Source organism: Nerophis ophidion, linkage group LG06 (assembly GCF_033978795.1).
Source record: "Nerophis ophidion isolate RoL-2023_Sa linkage group LG06, RoL_Noph_v1.0, whole genome shotgun sequence".
NCBI lineage: Eukaryota > Metazoa > Chordata > Actinopteri > Syngnathiformes > Syngnathidae > Nerophis > Nerophis ophidion.
This window is the reverse complement of record NC_084616.1, coordinates 31,539,918-31,556,407: the sequence shown is the minus strand read 5'-3', so window position 1 is coordinate 31,556,407 and position 16,490 is coordinate 31,539,918. Positions and strand designations below refer to the sequence as shown.

At 43.5% G+C, this 16,490-nt stretch overlaps 1 protein-coding gene across 10 annotated transcripts in view; it reads left to right on the top strand.

Annotated features, from left to right (window-relative positions):
* Window positions 1–16,490, top strand: part of b4galnt1a (beta-1,4-N-acetyl-galactosaminyl transferase 1a) — a 165,777-nt gene that overhangs the window by 49,403 nt on the left and 99,884 nt on the right. For 6 of the 10 annotated variants that reach the window (XR_009807132.1, XR_009807133.1, XR_009807130.1 and 3 more), the window contains exons 11-12: window positions 256–493; window positions 6,443–6,673. Coding sequence is in view for 4 of the 10 variants with exons in the window: in XM_061903381.1 (XP_061759365.1) it covers window positions 256–493; window positions 6,443–6,657 (453 nt within the window). In the remaining 6 variants the exon portion in view is untranslated. Of the gene's footprint in view, window positions 1–255; window positions 494–6,442; window positions 9,581–16,490 lie in introns of those variants that run through there. The other 4 variants (XM_061903381.1, XM_061903379.1, XM_061903384.1 and 1 more) reach the window with 1 other exon arrangement.

The following is a 16,490-nucleotide window of genomic DNA, read 5'->3' as shown; positions in this document are numbered from 1 at the left end:
AATGTTAGAGACACTTGCCGTAAGACAGTTGTAGTTACATTTTAAAGGCCTTCTTTTCGTACAATGTGAGAGAGGAGACTATTTATGGAGAGCAGAAAACTATAAAAGCAGTTTAACGTCTGGAAATATCAGCTGTACCTAAACTATAAACAAGCCTTTATTTTCCATGACATCACTGACCAGATGCTTGATCCATGCTAGAATATGTGGTTATGTTTTTGCCCTGAACATTATCTTCTGTTTTAATTGCTGTAGGTTGGGGGTGCGGTTCGAGAAGTAACAGGTTGGACTTCAACCTTCCGCCATACCATTTCTGTGGAAGAGGGGGGAGAGGATGGAGACTGTATACATATCAGGCGTGGATACCACCACGATATTGAGGGATTTGCCAATTGCGTGGTCGCTGATGCTGTCATCAACTTCTTCATGGGGAGAACTGACAAAGTGCAGCAGGTCGGCTTTGACCCCCGCCTAGCTCGCCGTGGCCACCTGGGTATGTAGATCTAATATTTGAACGATATATACACTCCTGACCACAGCTTTAAGTACACCTAAAAAGTCTACATAAATTAACCACACCGACCTAAATATAAGACGTAATTTTTTTTTTCTAGGGGTCTAGGCATTTATTCATGCAAAGCAATAGGTGGTGCCAAACAACTTTGCCTAATGTGAGTCAGTTCATTTAGTGTGTTCTTTATATGTGTGATCAAATGTAATGACATACAGTGACTTTATTTGCTTTATATTGAAAACTGTAACTTAACAAACAAGTTATGATGGTAATTTTAAGGTCATATTAATCAATGAAGCTGAGTGGTCGAACACCTATCATAGATCTTTTTTGAATCTATCAGATGGTAATTTAAAAAAAAGGAGATAATGGGTTTTACTTTGTACAGCGCTTAGAGTCTCTAGAGAAAAAGCGCTACATAAATATAATTTACTTCACTTATATTGAAAAAAATGATTTGAAAAAAATGTGTTTTGATTTTGTCTTTTTAAAAAAAGGAAAAAAAAGGGGCTTGAAAATGAGTTGTTCTATATTTGGATTATTGAAGTAGTACAATAATCTAACCAAATAATCATTCTGCTTTTACACCAAATGCTCAGTTTTGACTGATAGTGGCAGACGGTTGTTGATTCAGTATCATATCGTATATTTCAGATTATAAGGCGCACTTAAAACCCTTTCATTTTCTTAAACATCGAGAGTGCGCCTTTTGTATGTATTATTTCTGGTTTTGATTACTGACTGATTTTATGTGGTAGTAGGCGTAATGAGAAGTGTGACCAGTGGATGGCAGTCACACATAAGAGATACATGTGGGCTGCAGGTTGCCACCACCTGCGTGAAGTTGTTGACCCGTTAATAAGTGACGCTAGCAAGCACCCATAAGCAAGCAATACCAAATCTTTGATGTTTCATTGAGAATACAGAACATTACACACGGCGCTCAAAAATCTGTGAAAATGTTTTAGTACAACTCTGGTCTACGATTTAGCCGCCGACTTGATGGAACGTGGAGCAATACGTCCACCGTAGTGAGACTTACTGTTCAACATACGAGTATTAATATGGTGGACCCCAAAATGGCCCCTATCAGGAGACATATTGTCTGGCGTTTTGTTTTGCAATAGTATGCTGTAACACGTACCACCTGCGCAAACTAATCATCTGACAGCTGTGTCTCTCAGTCAGCACATGCCATGCTCCGTCTGAGGGTGCGCTGTCTCCAGCAGCCCCGAAGGGGTTGCTGACCTTTACTCCAACAGTGCGCTTATCACAATTCTCCTCCACATAGCTCCACCGCCAGATTTATGCCTGGACATCGTTCCCCCCCCCTTCCCCGCACGAGAGCGGGAGAGAAAGCCCGCCACGCCAATCTGTGCCCCCGGCCTATGGATCACTCTGAAACGGTAGGGTTATAAAGCGAGATACCAACGCCTCTTTTTTCGTCTTCGGGGTCGGGCAGGCTGCAACTGCCGCGGTTTTGTCCGTCTGAGGCCGCACCTCACCTTCCCCCAAGTGGTACCCCAGATACTGTACCTCCCTTCGACCAACTGCACACTTCGCCGGGTTGGCGGTGAGCCCCGCCCGCCTCAGGGACTCGAGTACCGCCCCCAGTTGTTCCCCTGGATGATGACATCATACAGATAGGTGGCAGCATATGCCGCGTGGGGACGCAGTACTTAGTCCATGAGTCTCTGAAAGGAGGCGGGCGCATCGAACATGCCCAACGGAAGGGTCACGAATTGGTATAAACCTTCCGGAGTGGAGAATGCCGTTTTTTCCTTAGACTCTAGAGACAAGGGAATCTGCCAGTAACCCTTAGTTAAATCCAGTGTCGTAAAAAAACGAGCAGAGCCCAACCGGTCTAGGAGCGGGTAGGCATCAAAACGTGACACATCATTTACCTTGCAGTAGTCCACACAGAATCGCACAGACCCATCTTTCTTCCCTACCAGAACTATGGGACTGCACCATGCACTATGTGACTCTTCTATTACCCCCAATTCCAGCATGGCTTTTAATTTCTCCCGAACTACTTTGCGCTTGTGTTCGGGTAGCCTATAGGGCCAAGACCTCACCGTCACTGCTGGGCTTGTCTCTATGTGATGTTGGGTGAGGTTCGTGCGGCCTGGCAGAGGGGAGAACACGTCAGCAAAATGTTACTGCAAATTGGCCACATCTGCTTTCTGTGACGGCGTCAGATGATTATCACAGCATGGAGGGAAGGGCCGGTTTGAGGGGGGACCCTCCAGCCCCAGCTCTTCGTTCTCCGCTATCGCTGTCACCATGGAGACAGGCCCCGCTTCCCTCCACCCTTTTAGTAGGTTAAGGTGATATATTTGGGTTGTCCCGCTCCAGTCAGCCCGCCGGACCTCGTAATCCATGTCACCCACTCGTCGTGTGACCACACAGGGTCCTTGCCACTTGGCCAGTAATTTAGAGCTGGATGTTAGGAGTAATACAAGTACTTTCTCTCCCGGTGAAAATTGTCTGAGTTGTGTCCCCTTGTTATACAGGCGTTGCGGACGTTCTTGGGCTTGGAGCAAATTTGGATGAATAACAAAGTGTCCCAATGTGTGAAGTTTTGCGCTTAAGTCCATGACGTACTGAATTTTGTTTTTAATGGGACTTGGACCTTCCTCCCAGGCTTCCTGCAGAACAACAGTTCAAACCGGGAAAACCCTGTGGAGGCCTGGGGAACCTCCCGCGCTGCAAACAACAATTGGTTCTCAAGATTAAGGGGTGCGCTAGGCGGGAACTTACATCCACCTTAACACTGTTTTTTCCCTTTAAAAAAAAATTTCCACAGGCACAATCTGTTACTCGTGAATATCCCCTGCACACATTTAACCCGCACCCGTGTACCCATTCTCAACGCCCCAGGTCAAACCAGGTTCTGGTGGATCATAGAGCGCTCGCAGCCCGAATCCACCATTGCCCGGTGTGTACTCCCTTGTATCCATACCGGTACATAGTACGTCTCTCCTGGCCCGGGGGAAGGCGCCGCAGGGTCGACGACCCGGATCAACTGTCCCACCTCCATGTTAGGACATTCCTGCTGCAGGTGTCCAAGCCGTCCACACCTCCAGCACACCTGCCCAGGCATTCGAGGAGTCGTTTGCGGGGGAGACACAGCGTCCGTAGCGGCCGGGTTCTGAGGAGGAGAAAAAACAGTTTGAGTATTTTTAAACTTTGACCGCTGCTGGATTCCATCAGCCGGCGGCGCACGCATCCTCCGCGGCGCTGGAACTGGGCGCTCCACCCCCTTTGCTGTCTTTTCCTCCTTTTTTCCCTCTCGGTGCACCACCAGATGGTCCTCCACTAGTGATCCCGCTGTGGCCAGGTCTTGTGGACGGTGATACTGGACCCCACGCTGAGGTGCATGAACTGCTCCAGAATAATCTGTTCCATCACTTCCTTGACTTGCACGGGTGGCAGCCATCTGGTTGCCGCATCCCTGAGTTGCTGGCCCAGGGCGAAAGGCCGCTCCTCCGGGCCGAGTGGCATTTCCTGGAACCGGCGCCTGTGATTTTCTTTGGATCCTCCCGTCCGGTCCAGCACTGCGCGTCTTCTCAAGTCCCGGAATCTTACCCGGGAATCTGGTGGTAGGCTGAGTGCCGCCCACTGCGCATCTCCCGCCAGCAGCGGCAGCAGCCGCACTGCCCATTCCTCCTCAGGCCACACGCATGCTCCTGCCGTGGCCTCGAACATGTCCATATATGTTTGCGGATCTTCTGTCTCCGCCAATCTGTGCATTCCCACAGCCACCAATGATGCCCCCGCTCCGGACGTCTCCGTCAGGGCTTGCAGGATTTGGTTCTGCTGTGCAATTTGTCCCTGCATTGCTTCCATCTGGCAGTGATTGGCCGTGGATACTTCTGCCAACAGCTGCCCCAATGCCTCTATCGGGCTTGGTGTTGACATTGTTCTCTTCTTTTTTTCTTGTGTTTTTTAAGTTAGGCGCCAAATGTAAGCTTTTCCTACTTACATAGCCACGCTGGAAGCCAGTTGCTTGGGTTTGACAGGAATTTTAATAATAATCTTCTTACAACAGATATGTTTCGACTTTTCAGTCGCTCAGGTCTTTCACAAACTGGTATGTTTCGACTTTTCAGTCACTGTAAAAGACAACAGATGATTAGTTTAACACGTACCACCTGCGCAAACTAATCATCTGACAGCTGTGTCTCTGTCTGCACATGCCACGCCCCCGTCTGAGGGTGCGGTGTCTCCAGCAGCCCAGACGGGGTCGCTGACCTTTACCCCCAACAGTGCGCTGATCACAATCCTCCTCCACATATGCAAAACCTACTTTTCTTACCTTCTGGTACCTACTGATGTGTATTTGGGATCTGCATAAGTCCCGAAAATGTGCGCGTTCGCAATTGTAGTCTGGACCATAGTCAGTAAGCTCCTTTTTTTCCCCCTCTATCGTCTTATTGTGAGGCATTCATCTTCCACTGTTGCAATTTCTAATATAAATTAGCATACAGTTGTTATATTTGTCAGTAGACTCGCTATGGAAGTGCTAGAAATACAGCAAACGATGACGCGAAGAATACTGTCATAGTGGAGCAATGTTAATAAGACCCGTCCAAAAGACGGCACATCCCGGAGAGAGGGTCAGAAAGCGGCTTAAAGATGGTCTGGAAAACATTATCTATGCAACATTTTGACCAAAGAATCACCGTTACGTGTTATGTAGAGCACAAGGAAGTGTTTTAAATGTGGAAATGATAAAATGACCCCTTCAAAGCGCCGTATGTATGTGCGTTTTTGTATGAAAATAGACCTGCTCATTGACAGTGCGTCTTATAATCAGGTGTGTCTTATAGTCAGAAACATTTGGTACCGTATTTTTCGGATTATAAATCGCTACGGAGTATACGTCGCACCGGCCGAAAATGCATAATAAAAAAGAAAAAAAACATATATACGTCGCACTGGAGTATAAGTCACATTTTTGGGGGAAATTTATTTGATAAAATCCAACACCAAGAATAGACATTTGAAAGGCAATTTAAAATAAATAAAGATTAGTGAACAACAGGCTGAATAAGTGTACGTTGTATGATGCATAAAAAAACAACTGAGAAGGTGCCTGGTATGTTAACGTAAAATATTATGGTAAGAGTCATTCAAATATCTACAACATATAGAACACGCTATACGTTTACCAAACAATCTGTCACTCCTAATCGATAAATTCTATGAAATCTTCTTCCTCGATGTCGCTTCTAAACAACTCTGCCAACTCCAAAGGTATGCACCGCTTCCTCTTGTCGTTTTCTGCTGCATATTTCACGACGTCCAGCTTGTAATCTGCGGTACATGATTTCCTTTTCGGTGCCATTTTTGTTCAGCCCTTCTCAGTTTTTATAAGTTACCGCCAACGTTGAAATGATCCACTTTAATAGCTACGGCAGTAGCATATAGCATATAGCAGTTAGCATTCCATGACCCACAATGCACTTCTGCCATGACCCTCCTTCGCCAAATTCTTATTGGTTGACGTGTGTGTGACTATTGCTGACATTTTCTTGGTCTCTTCCGCGAATGAGATAAATAATATTATTTGATATTTTACAGTAATGTATTAATAATTTCACACGGAGTATATGTCGCACCCCAGGCCAAACTATGAAAAAAACTGCGACTTATAGTCGGAAAAATACGGTAATTGCACACAAAACAGACAGCAGCCTTGTAATGCAGTCAAATCTCAGGTGGAATTGTTTTTTCAGTGAGTGCCCATACAATACAGTACAGCTCGACTGCGCATGTGTCCTTAATAAAGTGTTTACACTTACATATTGCACTCACTAATGACACATTTGCTTTAGATTGAAAACCTGGAAAGAAAACTTTTCAAAAAAAAAAACAAGGTTGGATTTTTCACAACAAAAATTGAATTTTGCTCCTCCACAGAGTTCTTTATTGATGCCCTGGGCTCCCTTCACATTGGCTCCTGCAGTGATGTCATTATAAACCACGCATCAAAGATCAAGCTGCCATGGAGCGATGGAACAGACTCACAAAAGGCCTATGAAAAGTTCCGATACTCCCAAAGCGGTGTTGAAAAGCATATTCACGATGAAGTCTTCTACTTCAAGAACAGGTTCAAATGCATGACCACTCAATGAAGACTGTGCTCCTCGGGTGACTATCTTCTCTTTTTTTTCACTGCCCGAACCACATTTTCTCACAAAAGACAGTATTATTATTTAAATATGCACTGTTTACTGTGGTCAATATCATGCCTCTTACTGTGCCATGATGCTGATGAGGCCCACATAGGAAGAACAGCACTTGCCTGAATAATAGTGCCACCTTGGGGTTGATTTATTTCATTACAGTATGTGGAACCTCCAGCATCCACCACAATCTCTGTGATGTTAGTCCACTTCCCAACAAATATTCCAAAACAATCATTTACATTTATGTGTATTACATTATTAGCCAGGGCAGCACAGTGATGAATGTGTCTCACAATAGAAAAAGGTCCTGGGTTCGATCCCCATGCTCGGGGTCTTTCTGTGTGGAGTTTGCATGTTCTCACTGTGACTGCGTGGGTTCCCTCCGAGTACTCTGGCTTAATCCCACCTCTTAAGACATGCACCTGGGGATAGGTTGATTGGCAAGACTAAATTGGCCCTAGTGTGTGAATGTTGTCTATCTGTGTTGGCCCTGTGACGAGGTGGCGACTTGTCCAGGGTGTATACCGCCTTCCGCCCGAATGCAGCTGTGATAGGCTCCAGCTACCCTGTGACCCCGAGAGGGACAATTGATAAAAATTAGCAGGAAAATATTGACCATTAAACTGTCATTAAGTGTCACCCTCAAGTAAGATGTCATGACTGTAAATGAAAAGTAGTATATTCATATTTGTCCCTGTCATCCAATCCTATCCCATCCACTTTATTTATACATCAGGACTATACAGTCCGGACTTCCTGTTGGATCCTTGAGCTTGTTTTATTAAAAAAATATATCTTTTTCTATCACAAATGGGAATTATGTTAATGAATCCCTGATTCCGACATTTCATCCACCCACCAACCCTGCGCTTCACATATATCGAACGCAAAACATGTTTTCCCCTTCCCAGGAAACAATTTTGGGTGTGCTGGCTTTCCTTTGCAACTCTATCGTTGGTTGTGTCAACCAGTAAAAATACAACATCCAATTGGATGACATATGGTGTTGGTGCATTAAAAAATGTCATGATTTAGGCCAAAGGTTTGTTTTATCTATTTATGTCAAGTTGTTTTTCAGTCTGGTTATGTGAATGTTATTTAATTCCAGTGGCATTCAACTGTAATTATGTGAATTATGACTATGTAGCCTTTTTGAAGTGACGCCACAAGATGGAGACACATTCTACATCATTCCACAAGTCAGTTTGAGTGTGCATACATGTAAGAGATTGGTAGTTTTGATATATTATGTTCTGTAAATGTTGTATCCTATAATGGAAATAAAACATCAGTTCTACAAACCACATTTCCATATGAGTTGGGAAATTATGTTAGAAGTAAATATAAACGGAATACAATGATTTGCAAATCATTTTCAACCCATATTAAATTGAATATGCTACAAAGACAACATATTTGATGTTCAAACTGATTTACATTTTTTTTTTCAAATAATCATTAACTTTAGAATTTGATGCCACCTACACGTGACAAAGAAGTTGGGAAAGGTGGCAATAAATACTGATAAAGTTGAGAAATGCTCATCAAACACTTATTTGGAACATCCCACAGGTGTGCAGGCTAATTGGGAACAGGTGGGTGCCACGATTGGGTATAAAAGCAGCTTCCATGAAATGCTAAGTAATTCACAAACAAAAATGGGGCGATGGTCACCAATTTGTAAGCAAAATGTCAAACAGTTTTAGGACAACATTTCTCAACGAGCTATTGCAAGGAATTTAGGGATTTTATCATCTACGGTCCGTAAAATCATCAAAACGTTCAGAAAATCTGGAGAAATCACTGCACGTAAGCGATGATATTACGGACCTTTGGCCCCTCAGGCGGTACTGCATCAAAAACTGACATCAGTGTGTAAAGGATATCACAACATGGGCTCAGGAACACTTCATAAAACCACTGCCAGTAACTACAGTTGGTCGCTACATCTGTAAGTGCAAGTTAAAACTCTGCTATGCAAAGCAAAACCCATTTATCAACAACACCAAGGAACGCCGCTGGCTTCGCTGGGCCCGAGCTCACGTATGATGGACTGATGCAAAGTGGAAAAGTGTTCTATGATCTGACAAGTCCACATTTCAAATTTTATATGGAAACTGTGGACGTGGTGTCCTCCGGCACAAAGAGGAAAATAACCTTTCGGATTGTTATAGGAGCAAAGTTCAAAAGTCAGCATCTGTGATGGTATGGGGGTGTATTAGTACTCAAGGCATGGGTAACTTACACATCTGTGAAGGCACCATTAATGCTGAACGGTCCATACAGGTTTTGGAGCAACATATAGTGTCATCCAAGCAACGTTATCATGGACGCCCCTGCTTATTCCAGCTAGACATTGCCAAGCTACGTGTTACAACAGCGTGGTTTTGTCGTAAAAGAGTGCAGGTATTTTCCTGGCCCACCTGCAGTCCAGACCTGTCTCCCATCGGAAAAGTGTGGCACATTATGAAGCGTAAAATACGACAGCGGAGACCCCGGACTGTTGAACGACTGAAGCTCTACATAAAACAAGAATGAGAAAGAATTCCACTTTCAAAGCTTTAACAATTAGTTTCCTCAGTTCCCAAACGTTCATTGAGTGATGTTAAAAGAAAAGGTGATGTAAAACAGTGGTAACTATGCCCTTTCCCAACTACTTTGGCACATGTTGCAGCCATGAAATTCCAAGTAAATTAATATTTGCAAAAATAAAATTTTGAGTTTGAATATCAAATATCTTGTCTTTGTAGTTAATTCAATTGAATATGGGTTGAAAAGGATTTGCAAATCATTGTATTCAGTTTATATTTACATCTCACACAATTTACCAACTCATATGGAAACGGGGTTTGTAATTAAAAAAAAGACATTCAGTCTCTTTCTTTGATGCTGTCAAGTGGTAGACCCAAAAATATAAAATTTACTGATGTCAAAATTAATGATTCATCTCATGGGATTGATCAAAAACATTATCGCATTAGTCATGTATATACTCAGATTAATCACACTATTTATTTTGACTTTACATGCTCCTTTACCTTAATCTTGCATGGTTACCTTGAGGGCTGCATATATATATATATATATATATATATATATATATATATATATATACATATATATGTATGTATGTATGTGTGTGTGTGCGTGTGTGTGTATGATATAAATAAAAATGGCGGTGCCTGGACGGGTTGCGACATCGCGGCGCTCCTGCTAAAAATGGAACATTTGGCAGAAATACCGGACAATTCTGCAAACTTCATGGCTGGCTCACATCGTGGTCACTCCGTGATCACTTACGACCGCCAGACACTTCTGGATGTGGACAGATCGGGCCGTTTTGGACTGATAGACGCGTGCTTGCTAGACCTGCTAACTAGCACGGAACTACTTCGGCGGCTACATCCAGCGGCCTGTGAAGCAGGGGAGTATCGTAGCAGCGGGGGCCGTCTACGGAGCAGACGCCAGCGGTGTGATCGGAAACAGACGCCAGCGGTGTGATCGGAAACAGATGCCAGCGGTGTGATCGGAAACGCGGATGCCGAGCGGGGCTAAAAACAAAGCAGAAGGCTAATCCCCACAGAACACCACTTCCCTCCATCCTAAAGCCGGATTTAAATGGAAGATGCGAGACTACTGGTCTGGGTAAGGAGTCAGTTTAATTAGAACAAGTTTTTTCTCCTTTGATTGTTTCAGAGTTGGACGTGTTCTACTGAGGTGGCAAACTATGATCCGTGCAGTTTATCAAAGCAACAAACAAACAATCGGAAAACTCCCGTCGTATCAATTCCGAGATATGGTCGTAATTATACTAAATGCACTGGGCATAATAAACACAACATTATTAATATTGCTACTACGGATAATTTGATCAAAAATTCCCTAAAACAGCCCACTACCTATAATATAGGGTTTTTAAACATAAGATCATTGTCTCCCAAAACGTTGTTAGTTAATGATATCATCAGAGACAACAATGTTAACGTCATCGGTCTCAGCGAAACCTGGCTTAAACCAGACGACTTTTTTGCGCTAAATAAGGCATGTCCTCCTAACTTTACACATGCGGATATTGCCCGTCCCTTTAAAAGGGGTGGGGGGGTCGCACTAATATACAACGAAAACTTTAACCTTAGTCCTAACATAAATAATAAATATAAATCGTTTGAGGTGCTTACTATGCGGTCTGTCACACCGCTGCCTCTACACCTGGCTGTTATCTACCGCCCCCCAGGGCCCTATTCGGACTTTATCAATGAATTCTCAGAGTTCGTTGCTGATCTAGTGACACACGCCGATGATATAATCATAATGGGGGACTTTAATATCCATATGAATACCCCATCGGACCCACCGTGCGTAGCGCTCCAGACTATAATTGATAGCTGTGGTCTTACACAAATAATAAATGAACCCACGCATCGCAACGGTAATACAATTGACCTAGTGCTTGTCAGGGGTATCACCGTTTCCAAAGATACGATACTCCCGTATACTAAAGTATTGTCCGATCATTACCTTATAAAATTCGAGGTTCAGACGCATGTTCGGCAAACTAATAATAATAATAACTGCTATAGCAGCCTCAACATTAATACAGCCACAACAACAACTCTTGCTGACCTACTGCCCTCGGTAATGGCACCATTCCCAAAGTATGTGGGCTCTATTGATAACCTCACTAACAACTTTAACGACGCCCTGCGCGAAACCATTGATAACATAGCACCGCTAAAGTTAAAAAAGGCTCCAAAAAAGCGTACCCCGTGGTTTACAGAAGAAACTAGAGCTCAGAAATTATTATGTAGAAAGCTGGAACGCAAATGGCGCACGACTAAACTTGAGGTGCACCATCAAGCATGGAGTGATAGTTTAATAACTTATAAACGCATGCTTACCTTAGCTAAAGATAAATATTACTCAAATCTCATCCACCGTAATAAAAACGATCCTAAATTTTTGTTTAGTACGGTAGCATCGCTAACCCAACAAGGGACCCTTCCAGTAGCTCCACCCACTCAGCTGATGACTTTATGCAATACTTTAATAAGAAAATTGAAGTCATTAGAGAGGAGATTAAAGACAATGCGTCCCAGCTACAAATGGGTTCTATTAACACTGATACGATTGTATATACGGCGGATACTGCCCTCCAAAATAGTTTCTCTCGTTTTGAGGAAATAACATTAGAGGAATTGTTACAACGTGTAAATGGAATAAAACAAACAACATGTTTACTTGACCCTCTTCCTGGGAAACTTATCAAGGAGCTCTTTGTAGTATTAGGTCCATCAGTGTTAAATATTATAAACTTATCACTTTCCTCAGGCACTGTTCCCCTAGCATTCAAAAAAGCGGTTATTCATCCTCTTCTTAAAAGACCTAACCTCGATCCTGACCTCATGGTAAACCACCGACCGGTGTCTCACCTTCCATTTATTTCAAAAATCCTCCAAAAAATTGTTGCGGAGCAGTTAAATGAACACTTAGCGTCTAACAATCTATGTGAAACCTTTCAATCCGGTTTCAGGGCAAATCACTCTGTGGAGACAGCCTCGCAAAAATGACTAATGGTCTATTGCTAACGATGGATTCTGATGCGTCATGTATGTTGCTGCTCTTCGATCTTAGCGCTGCTTTTGATACCGTCGATCATAATATTTTTGTAGAACGTATCAAAACACGAATTGGTATGTCAGACTTAGCCCTGTCTTGGTTTAACTCCTATCTCACTGATAGGATGCAGTGCGTCTCCCATATAAATGTGACCTCGGACTACGTTAAGGTAACATGTGGAGTTCCCCAGGGTTCAGTTCTTGGCCCTCCACTCTTCAGCATCTACATGCTGCCGCTAGGTGACATCATACGCAAATACGGTGTTAGCTTTCACTGTTATGCTGATGACACCCAACTCTACATGCCCCTAAAGCGGACCAACATGCCAGATTGTAGTCAGCTGGAGGCGTGTCTTAATGAAATTAAACAATGGATGTCCGCTAACTTTTTGCAACTCAACGCCAAAAAAACGGAAATGCTGATTATCTGTCCTGCTAGACACCGACCTCTATTTAATAATCCAACTCTAACATTTGACAACCAAACAATTAAACAAGGCGACACGGTAAAGAATCTGGGTATTATCTTTGACCCAACTCTCTCCTTTGAGTCGCACATTAAAAGCGTTACTAAAACGGCCTTCTTTCATCTCCGTAATATCGCTAAAATTCGCTCCATTTTGTCCATTAAAGACGCCGAGATCGTTATCCATGCGTTTGTTACGTCTCGTCTCGATTACTGTAACGTATTATTTTTGGGTCTCCCCATGTCTAGCATTAAAAGATTACAGTTGGTACAAAATGCGGCTGCTAGACTTTTGACAAGAACAAGAAAGTTTGATCACATTACGCCTGTACTGGCTCACCTGCACTGGCTTCCTGTGCACTTAAGATGTGACTGTGAATTGTGAAGTGTGAATTATATTTATATAACGCTTTTCTCTAGTGACTCAAAGCGCTTTACATAGTGAAACCCAATATCTAAGTTACATTTAAACCAGTGTGGGAGGCACTGGGAGCAGGTGGGTAAAGTGTCTTGCCCAAGGACACAACGGCAGTGACTAGGATGGCGGAAGCGGGAATTGAACCTGCAACCCTCAAGTTGCTGGCACGGCCGCTTTACCAACCGAGCTATGCCGCCCCCCTTTAAGGTTTTACTACTTACGTATAAAATACTACACGGTCTAGCTCCATCCTATCTTGCCGATTGTATTGTACCGTATGTCCCGGCAAGAAATCTGCGTTCAAAGGACTCCGGCTTATTAGTGATTCCCAAAGCCCAAAAAAAGTCTGCGGGCTATAGAGCGTTTTCATTTCGGGCTCCAGTACTCTGGAATGCCCTCCCGGTAACAGTTCGAGATGCCACCTCAGTAGAAGCATTTAAGTCTCACCTTAAAACTCATTTGTATACTCTAGCCTTTAAATAGACTCCCTTTTTAGACCAGTTGATCTGCCGTTTCTTTTCTTTTTCTCCTATGTCCCACTCTCCCTTGTGGAGGGGGTCCGGTCCGATCCTGTGGCCATGTACTGCTTGCCTGTGTATCGGCTGGGGACATCTCTGCGCTGCTGATCCGCCTCCGCTTGGGATGTTTTCCTGCTGGCTCCGCTGTGAACGGGACTCTCGCTTCTGTGTTGGATCCGCTTTGGACTGGACTCTCGCGACTGTGTTGGATCCATTATGGATTTAACTTTCACAGTATCATGTTAGACCTGCTCGACATCCATTGCTTTCGTCCTCTCCAAGGTTCTCATAGTCATCATTGTCACCGACGTCCCACTGGGTGTGAGTTTTCCTTGCCCTTATGTGGGCCTACCGAGGAAGTCGTAGTGGTTTGTGTTGGGGTTTGTGCAGCCCTTTAAGACACTAGTGATTTAGGGCTATATAAGTAAACTGATTGATTGATTGATTGATTGATTGATATATAGGTATATATGTATATGTATATATGTGTGTATATATGTAAATATATGTATATATATATATATATATATATATACATGTATATGTATATGTGTAAATATATATGTGCAGGACTGTCTCAGAAAATTAGAATATTGTGATAAAGTCCTTTATTTTCCGTAATGCAACATAAAATTGTCATACGTTCTATTGCAGGCCTTTTATTATTTTAATATTGCTGATTATGGCATACAGCTTAAGAAAACTCCAAAATCCTATCTCAAAAAATTTGAATATTTCCTAAGACCAAGTAAAAAAAAAAGATTTATAACAGCAAAACAGAATCAAACATTTTAAAATGTCAATTAATGCACTCAGTACTTGGTTGGGAATCCTTTTGCACGGATTTCTGTAACAATGCGGCGTGGCATGGAGGCAATCGGCCTGTGGCATTGCTGAGGTGTTATGGATGCCCAGGATGCTTCAATAGCGGCCTTCAGCTCATTTGCATTATTGGGTCTGGTGTCTTTCAGCTTTTTCTCCACAATACCCCACAAATTCTCTATGGGGTTTAGGTCAGGAGAGTTGGCAGGCCAATCGAGGACGGTAATGCCATGGTCAGTACACCAGTTACTGCGGGTTTTGGCACTGTGAGCAGGTTTCAGATCATGCTGGAAAATTAAATCATCATCTCCATAGAGCTTTACAACACATGAAAGCATGTACACAGCTGCATTGACTCTGGACTTGATGAAACACAGTAGACCAAAACCAGCAGCTGACATGGCTCCCCAAACCATTGCTGACTGAGGGAACTTCCGTTGTCTAGAGTTCAGGAGTGGCTTGACCATGGGAATACGGGTATTGACAGTACCAATAGGTCTTTGTATTTGTATGTCTGATTATGTGCATGTAATTTAATTGCAGGGACAATGTACTGACTACTGTATTCATGACTCTGTAAGTCAATCCATCCATTTTTCTACCACTTGTCCCTCATGTGAATGATTGTGTTGCCTTTTCAAATTGACGCCATTAGAACAACACATTCTCAAGCAGGGGCGGTTCTGGGCATGCTTATATGAGGGGGCAGTCAGAAATGTGAAGGGGGCATCATGTGTACACATCATGCTCCAGCACTTTTTGTTCTGTGCTTATAGTAACGATGCTTTCTTCATTGAAATGGGTCTTTAGCTATGTGTCCAACCCCAACCTGGAGTAGTGGATTGCACTTTGTCAGGCCTCTACCTTCAGACCTGTCCAACTTGGGTGTCCCACCTGAAGACTAAGCTCCTGCTGGTATAGCTCTTACGGTCACTGAGGCACGCCAACCCCCTGACCACAATAAGGTGGCAATCCCTCAGGGGGGGAAACATTAACAGTGCTGCCATATTTCCAACAGGGGAAACAGAAGCAGGCGTCTCGCACCACAGAATACTCTAGCCATGGTCGTGTGCGGTACCAGGCAGGATTGAATGATCTTAATGTTGTACCAAATGCATGCTTTGGTAGCCACCCAGTATTGGCTGAGACGGTGTGTTGCCATTTAAGTCACTGGGTAGCTGAGCAGGCTGCTTTGGGGGAGCGCTTGTTGGGGGGGACGGAGGGAGCTGGTGCAGGAGAAACAGTGCTTGCTGGTGCTAAAGGTGCAGTATTGCTAGCTGCTGTCCCTGATGTACTAGCAGTAGCATCATTGCTACTACTACATGCAGGAGCGGGACTAGACTTTTTAAATGCTCTGAAAAATGGATGCATTACAGAGCATTAACTTTCTCTTTGTGAGCTGCTGGAAGCTGGAGCAGAAAATAAGTAAGCTTGAACAACAACAGAAAAAACCCGCTGTGATTACATGGAGAAAAACAACAACAGTACAGGACTACAGCCTGGGGCGGGGCTTTACGTAGGGGTCTGTCAGACACAGGTCACTTGTCTTCAGTTTGTCACATGCAGTGGACGTGGGCACTCATCTGGGCACAACATTCATTCACTCCAATGTATGTGTGTTGCCCATTTGCTTGTAAATTGATGAAAACGGCAGTGTTTTTGTTTTTAGCTGTCTAGGTCATATCAAATGAAACTTATAATTTTTTTATTACATAATGTAGATTGAAACATTAAAGGTTGACTATGTAGAATTACAAGAAAAACAACAGAAAAAGAATTCCAGCAGTCGATTACCAGACCGTTGCTAAGTAAAACGGGCCGTTGCTAGGGACTCCGCTCTGAACAGAGGACAGCAGAGGAGGACTGCTAAGCAGGATATATACCTTATGCAAGGGCGTAGAATTGGGTAGGGACGCTAGGGACACGTCCCTACCAATATC